Raw genomic sequence first — 21301 nt, 5'->3', positions numbered from 1 at the left:
AACTACAGTGCTTATATCAAACAATATACTACTAAGATGATGTTTGGGAATAACAGGGTTTCGATAGGACTCTATTTTTTACTTTCTTCCAAATTAATACAAGTACATCTTTCTCCACCTCTCCCTCAAGATAATTATAGCATAAAAATTAGTCTTTGTAAAAAGAAACTGCAAATTTATGGAACAACACAAGATTAACAATTATTTCTTAAAATTAATCATTAAAATTGTATTTGAATTACACAGAGTTAAACAATTAGCAAAACAATTTGAAGACTCTGAACTATGGAAAATCCTGAAAGAACAGAAAGTCTAACAAATAATTTCTAAAAATTCAGCTGGCCTACTGCATTAAATACAATGATCACAAAGCAAAACTGGTAAGAAAAAAAACCTGAAGCATACCAAACAAGTCTAATTGTTTATCCATTTCGAGTTATCAGCAACCTGGTTAAAACCAGCACTTTCTAATGTTGCTGCATACCTATATATATTTTAAAATTTGAAAAAGTTTCTTTGTAACAAAAAGTTTCTTTGTAACAAAAAGTTTCTTTGTAATGATAATTCTTTGACATATTGTTTCTGAGCATTTTAAGAATTGCAGCTTATAGCTTCTCTGATCTCTATTAATACTGTGAATTGCTTAAATTTAAGACTGCATAAATAAATATCCTTGACAATTAGTTCATTTTAATTACTTTAAAGCAAAATGAACATCTATAAAAGGTAAATAAATGAACACTTAATTATTGAAATTTGCTATTGATTACTACAAATTGCTTCTAGAATGGGCATGTTCTTCTACTACTCTTAATTACTGTAATTAAGATTTTTGTATATAATTGTTTTGGCATGGCACTTTCCATCCCTCTGTGTGTCTCAAAGTAGGTAAGTACACACATTCTTATTTTTTTTTTCCTCTATCTAGTATATGTAAATAAGGAAAAGAACTTCCCAGAGCATATTCAAATTAAAAAGGGGCATAATTCTGTAAACTCAAAATTAACATAAAACCAATTTAAACTTTTTTTTTTTCTTTTAGAGCATTAAATATCTCAGTGAGAAACAGGAAAATTGAAACATTCATGACATATGTCAGTAAAACAATGAAAATATCTAAGAAGGAATAAGATTTTTATAGTCACAGATAGTATGAGTAAGTAAAAAAAAAAATTAAAGAGAAATCTAACCTTGTTTTAACCTAAGGTGTGAGAAATAAAATACCCTAACCTGAAAAAAATACACTGGATTGTTTGCCAATGAATAGCTCATATACCAGCTAAAGCTGTTCTCATTCTTTCTTTAATTGCCCTGACAGTTTTATCTTTTGTAGCCCCTCCAATTCATAAATTTTAAGTATTTCTCAGGAAGTCTGTTGGAGATGGGATGTAGAATGCCATCATTCTGAGAGTTTCACTCTCTGAGAGTTGCAACAAACTGTAAGATAGTGAAACTTTGTACGTCAAATTAGAGTGGGAAACTCACAAGCCCTGGGACTGAATATGCCCTGCAACTTTATTGCATGTCACTTGGGATCATATAATTTTTTCCTTCTACATTACTTCTGGCTAACGCTCAGCTAGACTTTAATTTATGGCGTACCAGTGTGTCTGAAAGAGCTATTTGGCCCTCAGTAAGGGAGAGGATATTCCAGGTTTAATTGAGTACATAAAATTCTACTTTGTGCCCTCTTGAGTCTTCCATGGAAACTGTGGCTCACTGAGGTGGACAGTAACTGTTAGGAGTGTACTTACTGCATTGAAGTTGGGGAAGAGATTGACTGCTGCGGCAGTGTCCAGAGGAAACGGAAGAAATGGTTTAATATCCAGCGACGGCTGCAAAGGTGGAGCAGGAGGACGCACTAGGGCTGGAAGAGCAGGGCTCTGGCATGTACCACCTAGGTATAAAAAGAGACAGAAGGCATTCAGCAAGTACTACGACTAGGAGGGGAAAAAAAAAAAAGCCAACACAAAAAAGCAATAATAAAAAGCCAATATTGGATTAAACAAATACATTTTTATTTGTCCACAAATTACTGCATTACTATAAAAGAGTACAGCTGACTCAGTGACTGTTGGTTATAATTCTCTGCAGTAGTTGCTTCAGATATCAATCTATCATTATTTTAAATTAGCTAATAAACCATTTATCTCCCTGGATTATCTGGAACAATATTTCAGCGTATGTCTGACTTAGGTTTAGAACTTCAGCTAGTCTCATTCTGCCATAATTTCAGTGCTTCATCCCAACCCTGTTGCTCACCCCTCCATAGGCAAACTGCTCCAGAAGAAAAACTAGATGCTTAGCTCAGCAAAAGTCATGTCATTTGCAGACTTTTGATTTTTTTAATTAAATGCTCACTCATGGAGCTTACAGCTTCAGAGTCAACATAAACCTCACAAACACAACATACCTTCCTTCCTCAACAGTTGATCAATACAAATCTAGACTAAGACCAATTTCAGCAGCCACAGAAATTCTGTTAATGGGAAATTACTGACGAACACTTTCTGCTCTTGCAAGGGGTGGAGCTGATTCAGACTGTGCAGCAGAAAGCTCCTCCTGGCTAACGCCACCAACCACCACCATGTGGGAACACAATGCAAATGAAGAAAGAAATCCCCCTGCATACCAATAAGTTGCTACCTGTTTGCAGTGGACCCTATTTTACTTATTTGTTTGTCCTTTGCCACAGCCAGATAAAAGCTGGAAGGATCCAAGCCTGTTCTCTGCTTCCAATGTCTTCCGTGTTTTGGTTGCGCTCCAAAACATCAATTCCCTGTTAATTAAAGACTATTTGGATCCTAGGAAACTGTTAAAATATGCCAGTGTTCTTCTAATCTGAGAGGCAGGCAACAGACTGTAAAAACCTGCTGGTAAAAGTCCAAGAAACATTTTAAAAAAACGTTAAAGGGAGTTTTACCCCACTCATTGAACAGAGACACAGGCAGACAGACCAACAGAGGGAGAGATCCAAAATCTGTTTCTTTTCTTCCTCTCATACATACAGACACTTCATTAGACAAGCTGCATACATTCTTTAAGAGCCCAAATATAAAGTAGTCAAAATGATATACGGAATCTCTCCATATTTGGCCAGCAAATCTGCTAACAAGGTTTGCAATTTAATGCGCCTAATTGAGGACCAACAACACAGGATTTAATTAACCAGTTGTAGCAGATCATCCACAGTTCTGCTTCTAGGTATAAAATCAGCTGGAGCCAAATTTTCAAAGACAGTATTTTTTGCCAACTTTCAGCTCCTCTATGAAGCATTTCACTAAGAATCATTGAAAGGAAAACATTACCTACTAGTAAACCAAAGGGATTGGATTAGGGTTCTCTCCGATCTCATGTTAGTTTTTGCCCTAGAGTAACTGCCATTTTTGGAGTAATTTCTACATTTACTTCAACGTAAGAGTGTACCAAATCACCCTTTGAATGCAGCAGCTAAGGATATGGAACACAGAAAAGTAGAGGGCAAGCAGCTCTGCTTTTCATAGCTCACCAGCATAGAATCATCAAGTATTTTATGATTGCCGTTGGTTTGGCAATTGCTACATTCCCATGGAATTATTACAAAAACAGTGTAAAAATAAATTTAACAGGTCAGAATGATGATAAGGTAGTGTTGAACAGGCCAATCTTACTCCCTCTGAATAGGAAAGACCCATAAAAACATTTTTTTTTTAGATGCTGGAATGAATTAATTTTTCTCATGTAAAGCTTTTACAGACTGTGAAAGGAAAAAGTCACTCCTAGTAATAAAAACCTTACCAAGAAGTCTCCAGGTTGCACCTGAGATTGTACAGAATCATACAGAAATGCCAAGGTGAGCATTTGCCTGGCAATAGCAAAGAATTTGAAGCTGACTAAACATCCTACAACTCACACATGCAAATGCAAACTGGACTGAGAAATATCACCTATGCTCGGGGACCCAGCTAGTCGAGTTTATTATCTCAGTGCTATGGAGGAGAGCCTTGCAGGATGGGATTACCTAGAGGAACAGCACTGCTCTCCCATACTCTTCTAGGATACCAATGCCACGAAGGATGAAATATTTCTATCCTGTGATCCTTCCCTGTGGCATGACTAGGCACCCACCCACCTGTCACTGCCAGACAGTGATGCACAAAGTCATCCGGGGACAAGAACATGCTTTAAAAGGAAAAATTCAGCCAGCTCTGCAGGACCTTGGCTGGGACTCAGAGCCTCTGGAACAGAGTTTAAAATCTACCACAGTCCTGGCTACAGTGGCACAGAAAATGAGTATGTTCAGGAGCACAGCTGCTCTCTGTTTTTGCAATAGTGTCAGACATGTCCCTTAATGATGGAGCATGTGATAGGTATCATGAAATTTGAGCTTTTGCTTCAAAGAAATTCTCTAATGTTTATAGTTGCAAAAATTAGCTTCTATTTCCATTTAACATGCGCAGAGTTGTAGTCTAGAATCAGCAACAGAAAACCTGAAGCAATGGCAACCATTTTTGTGACTCAGCTTTAATGAAAAACCTTTACACAACATTTGGGAATGTCAATGTTAACTATTTCCCACCTAATCCATTAGCAGAGGGATGGAGAGGGGTAGAAGCCCACTGGGAAGAATTCTTGAAGAGAACCTGTAAATAAATTCTTATTGTAAAGAAGGCAATATCAAGGGCAGAAATGGTGACAGAAGGAAAACATGAGAATCAAGAAAGCTAAACTGAAGGCAAAGAAAGAGAGGTGCACTAAAACTCACAAAGCAGAACTTGTTTTGTAAATAAGTGGTGCTACGTGTGATAACAGCACATTTAGAAAATTATTATAGCAAGACATCGGTACGTTTTAGTTATCCAGTGTTACTGAACACTAGATAACTAAAAAGGAGCCATAAAGATTGCTTATGACTGGTTTGTTGTTCTGTATGATAAGATTCCACAGAAAGACCTCCATAGCTTTCCCCGTGCAGATGCAACACTGCTGATCAACACACAACAAAGGCTCAATGTCAGTCTTTTCATAGACTTCCTACCAGCAAGGTTTGGAGTTCCATTTTGACCACTAAAGCTAGGATAACATCTCACGCCACTGACAGGCTTTGTCCACATCCTGTGCTTGATGCTCTGTATCATTACCTAAGTTCACATAGACATCTTTGCCAAAAACCAGGTGCATGCATGGCCTGACTTCAGAGACATAACAGTCCCCAAAAAAGTAGGGCAGTACAGGTCTAAAGTTACATTTAATGAGTAGAATGCTACAATTTCTTAAAATAGGAGATACTGTTGTATTTACTAATTCCAGTGTTACAAGTTCGTGATGTTATAGTCCAATGTCTTTCTAAAGAGGAAGAGACTTTCCAGCCCATTCAGGTACTAAATGGGAGACAAATGATCCAGACATTTGGGAAATTCATGTCAATGTTTTTACCTTAATTTTCATTGTAGGAAGCACAGGAATAATAAAACTTAGAAGCTTAATTAGCTAGCATTAGCTAGCATTTTAATCAAGATTGAAGTAATCATTCATTTCTTCACTTTTCAGGCAATTTAAAGCACAGGCAAGATCACAGAATCACAGAATCATCTAGGTTGAAAAGGACCTTGAAGATCATCTAGTCCAACCGTTAACGTAGCATTGGCAGTTTCCAATTACACCAGACCCCTCAGCACCATGTCAACCCTACTCTTAAACACCTCCAGGGATGGGGACTCCACCACCTCCCTGGGCAGCCCATTCCAACACCTAACAACCCGTTCTGTAAAGAAATGCTTCCTAATATCTAGTCTAAACCCTCCCTGGCACAACTTGAGGCCATTATCTCTTGTCCTATCGCTTATTACTTGGTTAAAGAGGCTCATCCCCAGCTCTCTGCAACCTCCTTTCAGGTAGTTGTAGAGGGTGATGAGGTCTCCCCTCAGCCTCCTCTTCTCCAGACTAAACACCCCCAGTTCCCTCAGCCACTTCTCGTACGACATGTGCTCCAGACCCTTCAGCAGCTTCGTTGCCCTTCTTTGGACACGCTCGAGTAATTCAATGTCCTTTTTGTAGTGAGGGGCCCAAAACTGAACCCAGTAATCGAGGTGCAGCCTCACCAGTGCCGAGTACAGGGGTAAGATCACTTCCCTGTCCCTGCTGGCCACGCTATTTCTGATGCAAGCCAGGATGCCACTGGCCTTCTTGGCCACCTGGGCACACTGCTGGCTCATGTTCAGCCGGCTGTCAATCAACACCCCCAGGTCCCTCTCTGACTGGCAGCTCTCCAGCCACTCCTCCCCAAGCCTGTAGCACTGCTGGGGGTTGTTGTGGCCCAAGTGCAGCACCCGGCATTTGGCCTTATTGAAACTCCTACAGTTGGCCTTAGCCCATCGCTCCAGCCTGTCCAGATCTCTCTGCAGAGCCTCCCTACCCTCGAGCAGATCAACACTCCCACCCAACTTGGTGTCATCTGCAAACTTACTGAGGGTGCACTCGATCTCCTCATCTAGATCATCAATAAAGATGTTAAACAGGAGTGGCCCCAAAACCGAGCCCTGGGGGACACCACTCATGACCAGCCGCCAACCGGATTTAGCTCCGTTCACCACAACTCTTTGGGCCCGGTCATCCAGCCAGTTTTTTACCCAGCAAAGTGTGTGCCCATCCAAGCCGCAAGCAGCCAGTTTTGCCAGGAGAATGCTGTGGGAAACGGTGTCAAAGGCCTTACTGAAGTCAAGGTAAACAACATCCACAGCCTTTCCCTCATCCAATAAGCAGGTCGCCCTGTCGTAGAAGGAGATCAGGTTTGTCAAGCAGGACCTGCCTTTCATAAACCCATGCTGACTGGGCCTGATCATCTGCTTGTCCCGCATGTGTTGTATGATGGTACTCAGGATGAGCTGCTCCATCAGCTTCCCAGGCACCGAAGTCAAGCTGACAAGCCTGTAATTTCCCAGATCATCCTTCTGACCCTTCTTATATATGGACGTCACATTGGCCAATTTCCAATCTGCCGGGACCTCCCCGGTCAGCCAGGACTGCTGGTAAGTGATGGAAAGCGGCTTGGCGAGCACCACAGCCAGCTCCTTCAGCACCCTCAGGTGTATCCCATCTGGTCCCACAGACTTGTGTATGTCTATGTGATGCAGTAGGTCACTGACTATCTCCTCCTGGAATGCAGAGGGGTCGTTCTCCCAGTCTCTGTCTTCTGGCTGAGGAGGCTGGATTCCCTCAATACAACTAGTCTTGCTATTAAAGACTGAGGTAAAGAAGGCATTAAGCACCTCAGCCCTTTCCTCATCACTTGTTACCATGTTTCCTCCTGCGTTTAGCAGGGGATGGAGGCTCTCCCTGGTCTTTCTTTTGTTGACATTCTTATAGGAACATTTCTTGTTGTCCTTGATTGCTGAAGCCAGGGTGATTTCCAGCTGGTCTTTAGACCTCCTGATTTCTGCCCTGCATAGCCTCACAGCCTCTTTGTAATCACTGTGAGTGGCTAGCCCCTTCTTCAAAGGCCGTAAACTCTCCTTTTCTCCCTGAGTGGCAGCCAAAGCTCCCTGTTTAGCCAGGGTGGTCTTCTCTGTCGCCGGTTTCTCTTATAGCACCTGGGGACTGCCTGCTCCTGAGCCATTAAGACTTTCTTCTTAAAGAGTGTCCAGCCTTCCTGGACCCCTATACCCTTCAGGATTGTCTCCCAAGGGATCCTGTCCAGCAGGTGCCAAACAAGACAAAGTCAGCTCTTTGGAAGTCCAGGATGGCAGTCCTGCTTCCCCCTCTCCTGGCCTCCCTAAGAATAGAGAACTCTATTATTTCATGATGGCTGTGTCCTAGTCAGCCTCCAACTGCCGCATCATCCACCAGTCCTTCTCTGTTCACAAAGAGGAGATCCAGCAGGGCACCTTCTCTGGTCAGATCACTCACCAGCTGCATCAGGAAGTTATCTGCCACACATCCAGGAATCTCCAGGACTGGTTCCGCTCTGCTGTGTTGTATGCCCAGCAGATGTCTGGGAAGTTAAAGTCTCCCACAAGAACAAGGGCCAGCGATCGTGAGATTTCTTCTAAGTGCCTGTAGAATACTTCATCCACCTGTCTGTCCTGGGTGGGTGGCCTATAGTAGACTCCCACTACAACATCTGCCCTGTTGGCCTTCCCCCCAATTCCAACTCAAAGACACTCCACCCTGTCTTCACTACACTTGTACTCAAAGCAATCATAACAGTCCCTGACATACAGTGCCACCCCACCACCTCTCCTTCCTTGTCTATCCCTCCTAAAGAGCTTGTAGCCATCAACAGGCGCACGCCAGTCATGGGACACATCCCACCATGGTTCTGTGAGAGCCACTACATCATACTTTTCCTGTTTCATCATGGCTTCAAGCTCCTCCTGTTTGTTACCCATGCTGTGTGCATTGGTATACATGCACTTCAGATGGGCTGGTGTTTTGCCCCCTTCCCCCTTCAAATCTAGTTTAAAGCTCTGTCAATGAGCTCAGCTAACTCCTGCCCCAAGATCCTTTCCCCACTCTGGGACAGGTGCATCCCATCTGATGCCAAAAGGTCTCGCATCCTGTACACTAACCCATGTTTGAAAAATCCGAAGTCCTGCCGGTAACACCAGTCTTGGAGCCACAAGTTCATCTGTTGAGTTCTCCTGTATTCTTCTTCATCCATCCCCCCAACTGAAGGGATGGAGGAGAACACAATTTGTGCCCCCGACCCCTTAATCAGTTTCCCCAAGGACCTGAAATCTCTCTTCATTGATTAAGACTTCTCCTGGTAATGTCATCACTACCTACCTGAAAAACCAAGAGAGGGTAGTAGTCCTTGGGTCTCACTAGAGAGGGGAGTTTTGCTGTGATGTCCTTGACCCGGGCCCCAGGGAGGCAGCAGACTTCCCTATGAAGTGGGTCTGGTCTGCATATTGGGCCTTCGACACCCCTCAGAATGGAGTCACCCACTACAAGGACTCTTCTGGGGTTCTTTTTAGAACTGGTTTTAATACCTGGTCCAGAACGACCCGGCCTTGGTGGACTTTGGTCTTCCTCCTTGTTTGTCTCATTTTCTTCCTCCTTCTCTTCTTCATTCAAAAGTTCCGGGGCCCCGAATCTATTGTGAAGGGACACCATGGAGGGACGTCGGGAGGGGATTTTCCTGCCTCCGTGAGCAGGGACCTGTTTCCAGCCTCCCACATCTCTTAGATCCCCTCCTTCTGCCTGGTAGCAAGAGGATGAGGGATTACCTGCCTCGTTTGTAGCCTCCATTTGCTCCTGTTGCTTCATGGGTGCCAAGGTGCTACTCCACTAATCAATTTCCCTTTCACACTCCCTAATACTTCTTAATCTTTCGACCTCTTCTTTGCATTCTGCCACCAGGCTGAGCAGGTCATCCAGCTGATCGCAGCACACACAGGTGTTGTCACTGCTGCCCTCTGGGAGGATTGACAGGCTCAGGCACTCCCTGCAGCCCAGGACCTGGACCGCTGCATGTTTGCGTGGCAGCTCCGTCTGGGTCGCCACGTTCTTTCTGGTGGTGGTTTTGATGCGAGTGGAAACCATAGCTCAGTCTCCTCGTGGAGGATGATAAGATGAAACTAGCTCAGATAAGTTCTAGACCCAGGAGATGGACTGCGCCCTGTCTGCTCGCCCTGCCTGCGCGAACTGTCACACCACAACCTTCTGATGCGTCATGCCCTGTTTGCCCGCCCTGTTCGCCATGCTCCATTTTGTTATTTTTCCCCCAGTTTTGACTTTAGAGACCATATTCCACTATGGAATTAAAAACAGATTTTAAAATGAGAAGTCATTCCTAAAAAAAGAAACCATATTTCTTTAAAAATGCTAAAGTTTTCACCTTATTGTAAATACATTTTTGTCACAATTCTTTACAAAAAATTTAACACCTTCTGGGGGAAATTTTTCCTTTCAATGAAATAGCATTTTCTGATAAGAAAGTTTCCCATGCAAATTTTTGTGCCCATTTTACCTGAAACATCCCTCAGATCAGCTGTAAGCAGTGCCCCTAAAATCTGGTTTAAGAGAAGCAGAAAGACTGAATATGCACCGAAGGAAAAAAAAGAGAATAGACATGATAAAGCAGGGTGGTTTTTATATACAGGATAATAAATAACAAGTTTCCTTAATGTTTCTGGAGGAGGTCAAGATCCCTGTCCCTCAGGTCCCCTAACAAACAGCTCAACAATTTGGCAACCACATATTGCTATATTATGTGATTTGGCTATAGAGAAAGATATGCTACATCTTCCCCTGCATAGCCTTTCCTCATGCATATTCTCATTCCCTGTCCTTTAAACTCAACGGCAGGTTTAGTTTCCAGAAAAAGAATCACCAAATCTATTATCAAATAGCTTCTCCTAAGGAAATATCCAGCCCAAATTTTGCAGACACAAATAATGTAGGTAATTTTTTGCAATGCATTTGGAACTTGGAGTTATATAAACTGGGCAGGAACTCTAAACTAATACCCCATTAATCTAAATCTTTTGCAGTTCTTCCATCACTACTACCATCATAAATAGCTAGTGAAAAAACAAATCTCTGCAGAATTCCATTTTCAGTCCTTCATTACTTTGCAAGTCTTTCCTTCTGACCACGTATGCAGCCATTTTCAGTACATCACACACCCTAAACTAATGTTCAGTTTCCCTTCCTTCCTCAAGTTTGTTTTCAGGATCATAATTTGGTTTCTCCAAGATGTGGATACTCCCAAGTTTTCCACCCCATCTCGCACCTCTCCCAATAGTTCCAATATTAGCTTATTTGAGGTCAAAACAATACATACGTTCTGCCTTGTCAGAAACTCAGAGAACCTTTCAGCTGGTGTGACTCAGTAGAGTAGCTGGGAATGCACTACTAGTTTCCCACTTAAAAGTTAACTTCTAGGTAACTTAAAAAAGTATAATTAATATTATTTATATAGGATCCTAATATCTGACAGTTCACACCCACTTATCTGACAGTTCACAGCCACTAAGCATTACAGTATATCCTAGAGAGCCTGAGCCAAAAGAGGAATTTTCTTCTTCCTAGAAAATTTTCAAGAAAGGTAACTCAGGCTATTTTGAAGTATTAAAGAGAAGGGATATGTGGGGAGCTCATGTTCTATCTTATAAATGCTAAGAAACTTGCATTTGGATAACTCAGTATCAGCTAAAACTTTTAATTCATCATGAATCTAGTTTGCCAGTGGGCCAAAGAAAAGGTATATTTGAAAGGATTGTCTTCAAAAAGATAATAAAGACATAGGCAATTAAAAACAGTAGGCTAGCCATGATGATAATAATGAACTTTATCTAAAATATTAGATATCACACTTAGGTTTTCGGAGAATCTGATAAAATGAGAAATTTAAAAACATCCAAAGACAAAAGAATAATCTTCTCTGGGATATAATAGAGACAATGCAACATGAATTGTAGATCTGTCTTTTAGGAATTAGCTTAACATAATTTGTCGTGACCTATAATCACTAGGATGCTCCCTTTTATCACTGTATGATAGCCTTCATTTTTGCAACAGACACTTTTCTTAAAAACTGCTGGATTGTCGCTTTAAAGGTAACTTAAGTTCCATAATAAGTAGTACCAGTGATCTAACCTGACATGGCAAAATAGGCTTCACCTAATCACCAGACTACTTATTAGTGGTTATTATACTACTCAAGTGATTGAAATATGACCTCAGCATACAGAAAGTTAGCTAACATGTAACCTGTACATTTTATGTGCATAAATGGATACACTTTTAATTTTAAATATTTAATATTAATAAGCTACATATTATTCCATACGGGCTGAAAAGATGTTATGTGTGAACAAATAACACGATGCCTGTTGAGAATTTATTGCTCAGAAAATCAGTTTTCTGACTATTTACAGAGTTAGAACGCAGTTCCTTGTAGGGTTTTTTTGCTGTTGTTGTTTGGAGGGGGAGGGTATTTTTTGTGGGTTTTTTTTAGAAGGGGAAATGAGGACCTTAAAGCAAAGTGCTTTTGGCCCCTGCATTGTTCACAGACTTTTTTTGGAGAGTGCTTTCATTATATAATGATCTCAAGAATATTTTAAAAATTAGGATATCCATATTTAAACACAATATTTTTTCATATAAACCCTGTTTAGATACAGAAAAGAATGGAAAAACCCAACTGTACTAAATATGTGACATCCACTAGAAAAGAACCACTCTTAAAATGGGGCTCCAACCACACCAGCCTCTATCCCGCTGACTCTCCTGAGACAGCTTGAGGATCAAGTACACTGTGTGGCAATAAAAGCTTTCCTTTCATAGGTTTTGCTGTTAGTAATGTTAACAGTGGCTAGTCGCTTTGATGAGGATGAATGCAACACTGTCTCAGCTGTGGCGATCTGCGAGTAATTGATTTTTCAGTTCACTGGGCAAACCAAAAAAAAAAAAAAAAAAAGACAATTAGGGGGGGAAAAAATAAAATCATTGTGTCAGCTGAAACATTTCTTTCACCCAAAATGAAATTCTATAGTTTGTACTTGGATACTTAACCATTTTTATTATGTAAATATTGGCAAATTTCAAACATCCAAAGCCAAACAATTCAAAACTACTCATTACAAAAACATTTTCAAATATTTTCTCATCTCTTTCTCTCCCTCCCTTTTTTTTAAAAAAAAAAAGTAAAACTCTTCCAGTTTGGCACAAATCAGTACCCACTATTTATTTATAAAGTGCATTTTTCAGCACATATACTATTCACCTGGAAAGTTTGAATCAGCTCTGGTCACTTGCTGCTATACAAAGTATTATTTTGTCTAGAGACAATATTTATTCTGCGATTCCTGCAAAGTGAGCTAGTTCAGAAAAAAAATTCTTTTTATTATTATTATAGTTTTAGACGCCTGAAGCTATGCATCATACTGCTTTTTTTTGAAGTCTTTTCTTTCACACTTACTAGCATTTTGAAAAAAATAAACACATATATCCTGATACAAGAATTTTGATTGAAAAATGTACCCCTCTGTACACCTAAAGGAGTAGATTTCTCTTTTCGTTGTGTAGAATCCTGTGAAACTACTGTTATGATGCTGGACTAGAAAAATGCAGAGACAAATTTGCATGAATACTCTGATATCTGTTATCTTCTTTCATCATTGTCCTTACTTCTAGTAAGCAAGCTTAGGTTCCTTCTCCCTTTTTGCTACCTTCTTCCCTCCTGTTCCTCTGCCATAATCCACCTGTGTTAACAGACAGGCGGGCCCAGGTTACAGATAATTCAGACACTCCAGCCTGTCTGAATAGGATCAAAGTGCACAGCACTGTACAGACCCTACCCACCTTAGGCCACAAGGACACTAATATCAGAGCCTCCATGAACCTCACAAAGTATCACCCCTTTTCCCCCATATCTAGAATATGCTATGCCCACAGGAAACAGTTTACCAATTAATTTTAATTTTTTTTATATTAAATAAAACTTACTGAAAAACCATGATGTGAACTTCAGTACTTAACACTGTCTAGCAATGAATTCCACTAACTCACTATGGGCAACTTCTTCTATGGATTATAAATTGCACAAGGACAGCAACTAAGCCTTTTATTTTAGCAACATGACCTACCTAACTGAGCTCTTCAGAATCCTTTGAGGTTTTATTCCGATTGGTCAGACAAATTTGGATGATTTTTTTTCCCCTATTGGAAGCTTTTGGATCACTGAAAATAAAATGATCCAAAACGAATGTTCCACTTTCTATAAAGTTTTGGTTGTTTCTAGAAGGAAACAACAAGAAATTGTCTAGTTTGGCCACCTTGCTTATTACCAGCTGCCCATACCAAGTATCAGCCATGCCAGTTACCAGAGAATCAGAAAGCCCAAGCCTGCCAGCATCATGGATTGGGAGAAAACAAAAAAGCAAAATGCCCATGAACCTCAGCTTTCCTCCCTCTTGAGAATGGAGGAGCTTTTCTGTTTGCCTTACAAAACAAAATCAAACGTTGAATACCCAGTATTCTTATTTTTCTCCAATACCAATTCTGGTATTAAGTATCAGGACATTTCCACATGGCAAGAGATTATCCCCATTTTTCACCCAGAAACCTAGGACAGACAGCATAAGTCACCTGCTCACAGCTCATAAAGGAAACTGTGGCAGGTCAAGGAACTGAGCCCTAGGTCCCTAAATTTAGTGCTCTGAGCACTGCAACATCCTTCCCTGGTTTTAGTCTAGTAATGAACTGAATGCACTTTCACTTAGACTTGAGTGATCTCATGATAGCAAAGACAATGCTAAAACCCGTTCTCCCTTCCCAGTTGTAAATGCTAGAGGGAAGATGAGTGGACTGATGAGTCCACATCTGCACTAATAATTCTCTTTACTTTTGGCAAACTATGTATTCCCAGCTCTATTCTGCAGTTCCTTCCCCTACCGCTCATATTTTATACAACTTTCTACTTTCTTTAATAAGAAAGTGAATCAAAGGAAGTGAAAAGCCTGCCTTGCCTGGAGTAATCTAGAAATATATATAGACATTTCTACCACCAAGCAGTAATGCCAGGCCAGAAAAGTTTGTCCAGATATCAAAGGAAAAACAGCTTTTCCTTTTCTTCTCATGACCATAAGGTCTTCAATCTTGGCTAGCTATTCCCACATAAAGCAGCTACCAACATTATGGTTTCCAACCTGCAGTGGAAGGATTCAGACTCAAGCTAAGGTGCATCTTGAGGTGTATGAGAAGCATGGGTGTTTTCAGAGGAGCACTGCAATCTGATGGCATTAGAGGAAGGGCACAATGTTACAGATGTGCATTTCCCCAAAACTCCATGTACAGTGTTTCTCTACAGCTTTCAGCAGATAGAGAAATTTTCTGACAGTGCTCACCCTTTCCCCCTCAGGAATAGGAAGGAGAAATTTTCTGACAGCGCACCATTACTGACTAGTGCATCGTGGAGGGCTCCTAACCAGTAGGTCAGGGTATGTGGTTAGTAGCCTCTACAGGAGGGCTACTAGATATTACCAGATCTAATGAACTACAGGCCCAGCAAAAATGCTGTTACAAACTAAATGGACCTAAGTATTGGATGACAGGGAAGAAGTTGCTGAAGGGCATTAAGACTTATTCCAACGTGTGCTCCCCTGGGATCAGTCTCCCAACAGACCCTAACCACAAAGACCCAAAAAAAACCCCCACCATAAATAAACACATAAAATAAAGCAAAAATACAAGCATCAGACAAGTATTATAAAAAGCACATTAATTTTAAAGTTTTACACTTTTTGACATTTAAAAAAATCTTGACCTGGCATATTCTGCAGTTGGATTTTTCTGATGTTTTTATAAAGGTCATGTTTATGGTATAATGAGTACGGATTTCCAAGGGCTATTAATCAGAAGAACACTGTATCACAAATAGATTTTCAAAGAATTTTTCATTTTTATGATGAATATATTAGCAATTTTAAAAGTACCATTTTTCAAAAGCATGCTTGGGAAAGAAATAACGATTAGCTTCTGATGTCTTTACTTTAAATGAAACAAGCATACAACTGAGACAAATATATAACTAATGTTATGAAATGGACACACTCCACTAGTAAACTCTCTGAAGATAGTGCTCTGTAGCAATGTGTCTTCCATTTAGCACTGGGAAAGCTCAACTTCACCAAGTTTTATTACTAATTCACTGGAAGTAGTTTTTAGACATTTTTAACTGCATAATGCAAGAGTAAGTGGAACTTAATGCCAACAGTTATTGCGTGTTTCCAGAGCACCACTTTGCTCTTCTGCTAGCTGTCAAATCTTTGCTCTTTTACTGAGTAACAGACAGATTGACCTGGGAAGTGATTGAGTTAGGTGAAGGATGGCAGAATCAAACGAGAAAAGTCTGCCCAGGTCAAAGCTAGCTCCACAGAGAGAGAGGAAGGGAAGGACAAGAGAGAGGTGCATAGAGAAAAGAATGATGGAAAGTCTATGATTACATAGATCCACTTGGCTGTTGGTCTTACAGGTAGCACACAACAATGGACATGAAAATACCTCTGTGAATCTATGCCAGTGTTGCACGGACTGGACCAAGTTTCACCCCTGAACTAACCTTGCAGTTTTTGCATACATAGGACTGCTTATGTATAGGTACATAACAAAAATGCATACTTATTGAAACAAAATCATGTTTTTCATTTTTCTTTCCCAGTAAGACACAAATGCTTACACATCAGAAACTATTACAGTCCCAGAATTTTTGATTCACAAAAAAACAGTCTACACATGTTTGCCATGGTTTGAGCTCAGAGGGCAACTGAGCATCATGCACCTGCTTGCTCACCCTTTTCCCCTCAGGAATAGGAAGGAGAGAGTAACGCAAAAGGTTTGGGAATCAAGATAAGGATAGGGAGGGATGACTAACCCATTATGGTCATGGGCAAAAGACAGACTTATTATGGGAAAAAAAAAAGAACACCAATTTAATTCAAACACTAACAACAACACCACCACAACAGAGTATGACAATGAGAAGCATTACCACATCTTAAAAACACCTTCCCCCCACCCCTCCCTTCTTCCCTGGCTCAGCCTTGCTTCTGCTTTCTCTACCTCCTCCCTGCCAGCGGTGCTGAGGGGGGTGGGCAGAGAACGGGGTGATATGGTCAGTCCCCCTGCTCCTTCCTCCTCAGGGGAAGGACTCCTTGCATTCTTCCTCTGCTCCAGCATGGTGCCCTCTCACAGGAGACAGTCCTTCACTAACTTTCTCTGCTGTGAGTTGTTCCCATGGGATGCAACTCTATCCAAGCTGCTCCAGCGTGGGTCCCCACCATGTGTTGCAGTCCTCCCAGTGCCAAACTACAACAGCTGGGGCTTCTTCTCATGGAGTCCTGGCCTTCTTCAGGCATGGCTACCTGCTCCAGTGTGCGGTCCTCCATGGGTTGCAGGTAGGCATCTGCTCCACCATGGACCTCCACGGACTGCAAGGGCACAGCCTTCCCTCTCACTTTGGGCTGCAGGAGAGTCTCTGCTCCAGTGCACCTCCTCACCCTTCACCTGTCTTCCACTGACTTTGGAGTTTGCATAGGTGTCCTCCTCACAACTCTTCCTCACAAGTCCCAATTCCTCCTCCCAGATTCCCCTTCTTAACTACACTATCACAGAAGGTGCAGCCACCATCTCTAATTGGCTCAGCCATGGCCAGAGCCGGGGGAGCTTCAAGAAGCTTCTCACAGGGAGCCACTGCTGTAGCCCCCTTCCCTGCTACCAAAAACCTCCACCACACACACAGACCCAACACAATGTTTAAAACTATGAGGTTTATGGACTTTCATAGGTAGGCAAAAGAGTAAGTGGTATCATTTCTTACTGAACATTAATAGGGAGAAAAAATTAGAGTGGAACCAAACACAAAGGATTTACAAATGGATAGTGAGCACAGCCACAGTAGACAGAAGTGAGTTTTAAAAGGACAGGCTCCTGGACATGAAGCACTGTTTAATTCATGGTGGCTTGAAAGATACTTGTTAAGATAAATTATACATCATATCATCATTTTTCCTATATGCATTCCTAAATTAAAAATACTTCAAGTTATTTGACTCAGGAACTTTTCCCACCATGAAATACCTGAGTTCATATTCTGAATGAAATATCTGAAGTTCTTAAAGAAAAGTAAACCAAACCAGCAAAGATGAGTATCTTTCATACTATTCTTTCTCAGGATGTAAACCCAGAAAAAACTATTAGATCACGTGGCCTGATTGTCTCTAAACCCCAACCCATTACTTTTCAAAAAATTCTACCATACTTTAATGAAACTAAACCATTTCAGCCCTCAGGAGATAGAGTTGTTTGTGCAAAAACCCAAGAGCCTGAGGCTCTATCTGTGACCAAGACTTTCTGGAAAAAGAAGCTGATGAAAAATTGAAGTTATCCTATCAGGCAACCCATGCTTTGTACTGAGAAACAAATTAAAAAAGACAGTTCCTGGCTGTCTGCTGCCCCCACAGAGACAAGTTGAGAGAGGTATAAAATGTTTAGTTAACTCTTAAGTTTGAGCCTTACTAGAATAAAAATTTATGCCACCTCAAATCATACATGCACTGTGTCCAGCAATGACTTATCTCTGGATTTTCATCAGCAGGCAATTAAAAAAGAAAAAAAAAGCACCAATTGCACTCTGGGGAGAGAAAAATCTTCCCATATCCTGTAAGTACCACCTGAATATTTGAAGATTACATTAGAGTAATTGCCTTCAGCATTAAGCAGTTGAAGTCAGCTGATATCACACTGTGTTACGGAGATGTGAAATCAGATGTTGCTTTGTTGCCCCATTGCCCAAAATTGAAGGTTAACTACAGCGGCTGCAATAAAGCAAGTTGGGCACTCACATAAGACAAAAGCATGCACACTAACAAGATACCAGCCTTCAAGCATGAAAAGATGAGTCATTTAATTCAGCAGAAATTTGCAGATTGTCACCAACTTTCTTAGAACCTGTGTTTGCTATACTGATCAACACATCAGCCATTCTTAATTTGTCCGACAAAGACTGGGGATGCAAATGATTAGCAGTTCTGGACTGCAGTACAGACTTTTGAGTTCAGCAAGGGGTCAACTGTGAAAGAGCAGCTGTTGATAAAGCATAAAACCCTCAAGATGATGCTAAGGGTAAGGTGTTTGCATCAAATTTGGGAGGGGGAAAAGTGGAAAGAAAGGGAAGCTAAGGGAAAGTAAGAAGGCAGCAGGCAGAACAAGAATGGAAATAAAAGAATGGGATGTTGGAAATCAATGGGAGAAATTTGAACCTTGGCCAGAATCAATTAAACAGATGTTTTATGGAAATTCTATATCCAGTCACAGATTTAGTTTTAATGAAGTTTAAATAGGACATGTTATAACATACTTAAAAAGTAATAGTTGTGTAACTGTATTGTATCTAAAAAATACTAACATCATTGCCAAAAACTATTTATTGCAATCACACACAGATCTTGTGCAATTCAAACGATTTTTTTTTTTTCTTTTTAAACAGAGATAAATATGTGTCATATGATATGCTGGAAAACAGTTTTTAGGTTTTAATTCACAGTACATCATGATGAATAAATCTTTTTATTTCCTTCAAAAACTGGGATTGTGCTTCCATAAACACAGCTAAAAATAAAATAGTTATTCCATAAACCAGTAAGTCTCTATATTCAAAAAGTGTAAGCAAAAAACCACATCATGATGCAATATAACAGATAAGGATACATAAGAAAGTTTTATTAGGACTAGTGAAGAAAACATTGGTTTTCCTATCTATGACAAAGATCACATGAATATATAGTGTTCTGTAAGAGCACTGGCCCATATATATTAATGCTGTGGAGTTGAAGTTGAATCCAACTCCCTACAAATCAGAGCAGGGAAGACTGTTAAAGATGCCAATGAACAGTGGTCCTGCAAATGTTTTATGGCACAATGAGTTCCTCATGGTGCCTATGGTGGCAGACTCAAGCATCAGAGCTCAGAACCATCAAAATCCGGTTCTTAGTCAGACTCCACAAAAATTCACATTTGAGTAACACTCCAAGCTGCCAAAAAAAAAAAAAAGAAGTACAAATTCCAAAGGTATGAGGTCTTGAAATAACAGAGTTTGACTAACCCCCTGAACATCTAAATGCTCCACTGCACAAGCAGGCTACCATCATTCTCACTAACAGATCCCAGCCATGACTCTTCTGCAGCAGAAAAAAACATGACAAATCAGACTATCTCGAATTCACTTTTATAAAGCTGTCTCTTTGTTCTGTTATAGAAGACCAGTTTGAAACCATGTTTTATGCCAGTAAGCAATAAGAATCCCATCTCCCTTGAATCAGGCTTTGGTGTTGCACATGCCCCTGCAATCACAAAGTTATGGATAACTAATCATAACTATACTTCTGTGACATTTTGGCTGATGCTTTGATTCAAGATGTCACTGCTTGTGAATAGGAGAGCGAGAGAAGACACCATCAAACTTAACTTTTTTCTGTTACAAAGTTCCATCAGAATTTGTCTTCTCTGCAGATCTACATGTAAGCTACACTCTCACATCTACTTATTATGGAAGAAAATCCTTACAAAAGTTTCAAAGATTTAAAGAAATTAAGGTCTGTATTTTAATCAAAGGCCCATATTGAAGTCTGTTCTGTAAGTCCCCAATGCCTCAGGGGAATGTCCCAATAGTTGGGCTGTTGACTAACTGGGAATACTTGCACAATAACCTCTTTTTGGAGCAGTTTAGATTTGTGTAAATGTGTACTCACTTCACAAAGGAATTTAGCTTGTGTTTCCAGCAGCCCACAAAAATCCCTTGACCACAGGGCTAGTGTCTTTCTGGGAAAGTGAATACATTCTTTTTCAGTAGAGAAGCTCTAACATAATGACTATTTATAAAGAAGGGCTGTGGAAACTTCGATTCTGACAAGCTTAACACCTGATGAAGCTCACTTAGGCAAATGATTTGAGAGCTGGAATACGTGGCAGTAAGTAGGTTGACTGTCCTCTTGATACTTGTGAAAATGCTGGCAGGTCCATTTTTTATATCTCTATGTAAAACATGCCTAAATTTTAGAAAAAAAGTTTTCAAGCAAGGAAAATTATCTCCTGTCATTCTCTATAGGTAGGGGGAAAGCACAACTGCTTTTGCCAACAAGACACAAAGGACAAAAGAAATTTTTGTCCTGTTTTCCAGAAACACAGGCATGTCAGACCCAATTTATCTAATCCATGACATGTTGGACGCTCCAGGCTGCATCCACAGAAATAGATAAAGGCTTGTCCTCCACAGATTTAATGAATGGGAATCCCTGCCCCTGGCTAATATAAATTGTTCTTGTTGGTGGGTAATTCCATTGATTACAATCCAGTTACATTTACACATAACAATTTTCAGTAAAGTAGCATAAACTATTGGCCAAAAAAGACAAACCTAAGCGAATAATATGTTCATATTTCTTTAAGCTATATGAAATCAGTTATGATTTTTTAGCTTTTCTGTTATCCTATCCAGATGTTCCTTAAGAGCATTTTACTATCATGCAACATGAAATTATTCCATGATAAATCTACATGCTATTATTCAATGCATTCAGAACTTTTTCCTCACAGAAAAAGCAAAGAAATTTTTATAGGTTCTGACACAGATTTTGTCATAAGGTTTCCTGAGTTGACCACACAGCCTGTAGCAGTAAAGAAAAGGCTGCAGAAGATTATCTTGTGTGTCTTTGGTTACCATTTTATATGGGAGAATTTCTAAAAGAAAAAACAAAACAAACCCAAACCCTAAATCCCTCAGTGCTATAAAAGGTGGCAAGGAATGGTCTGCATACCAACG

General features: G+C 40.4%; 1 protein-coding gene across 2 annotated transcripts in view; it reads right to left on the bottom strand.

Annotated features, from left to right (window-relative positions):
• ZNF385D (zinc finger protein 385D) overlaps window positions 1–21301 on the bottom strand; it is a 446680-nt gene that overhangs the window by 142927 nt on the left and 282452 nt on the right. For both annotated transcript variants that reach the window (XM_074861238.1, XM_074861245.1), the window contains one exon: window positions 1755–1897. In XM_074861238.1, coding sequence (XP_074717339.1) covers window positions 1755–1897 — 143 coding nt within the window. The remainder of the gene's footprint in view (window positions 1–1754; window positions 1898–21301) is intronic.

Source organism: Strix uralensis, chromosome 1 (genome assembly GCF_047716275.1).
Source record: "Strix uralensis isolate ZFMK-TIS-50842 chromosome 1, bStrUra1, whole genome shotgun sequence".
NCBI classification, from domain to species: domain Eukaryota; kingdom Metazoa; phylum Chordata; class Aves; order Strigiformes; family Strigidae; genus Strix; species Strix uralensis.
This window is presented reverse-complemented; position numbering and strand designations above follow the sequence as displayed.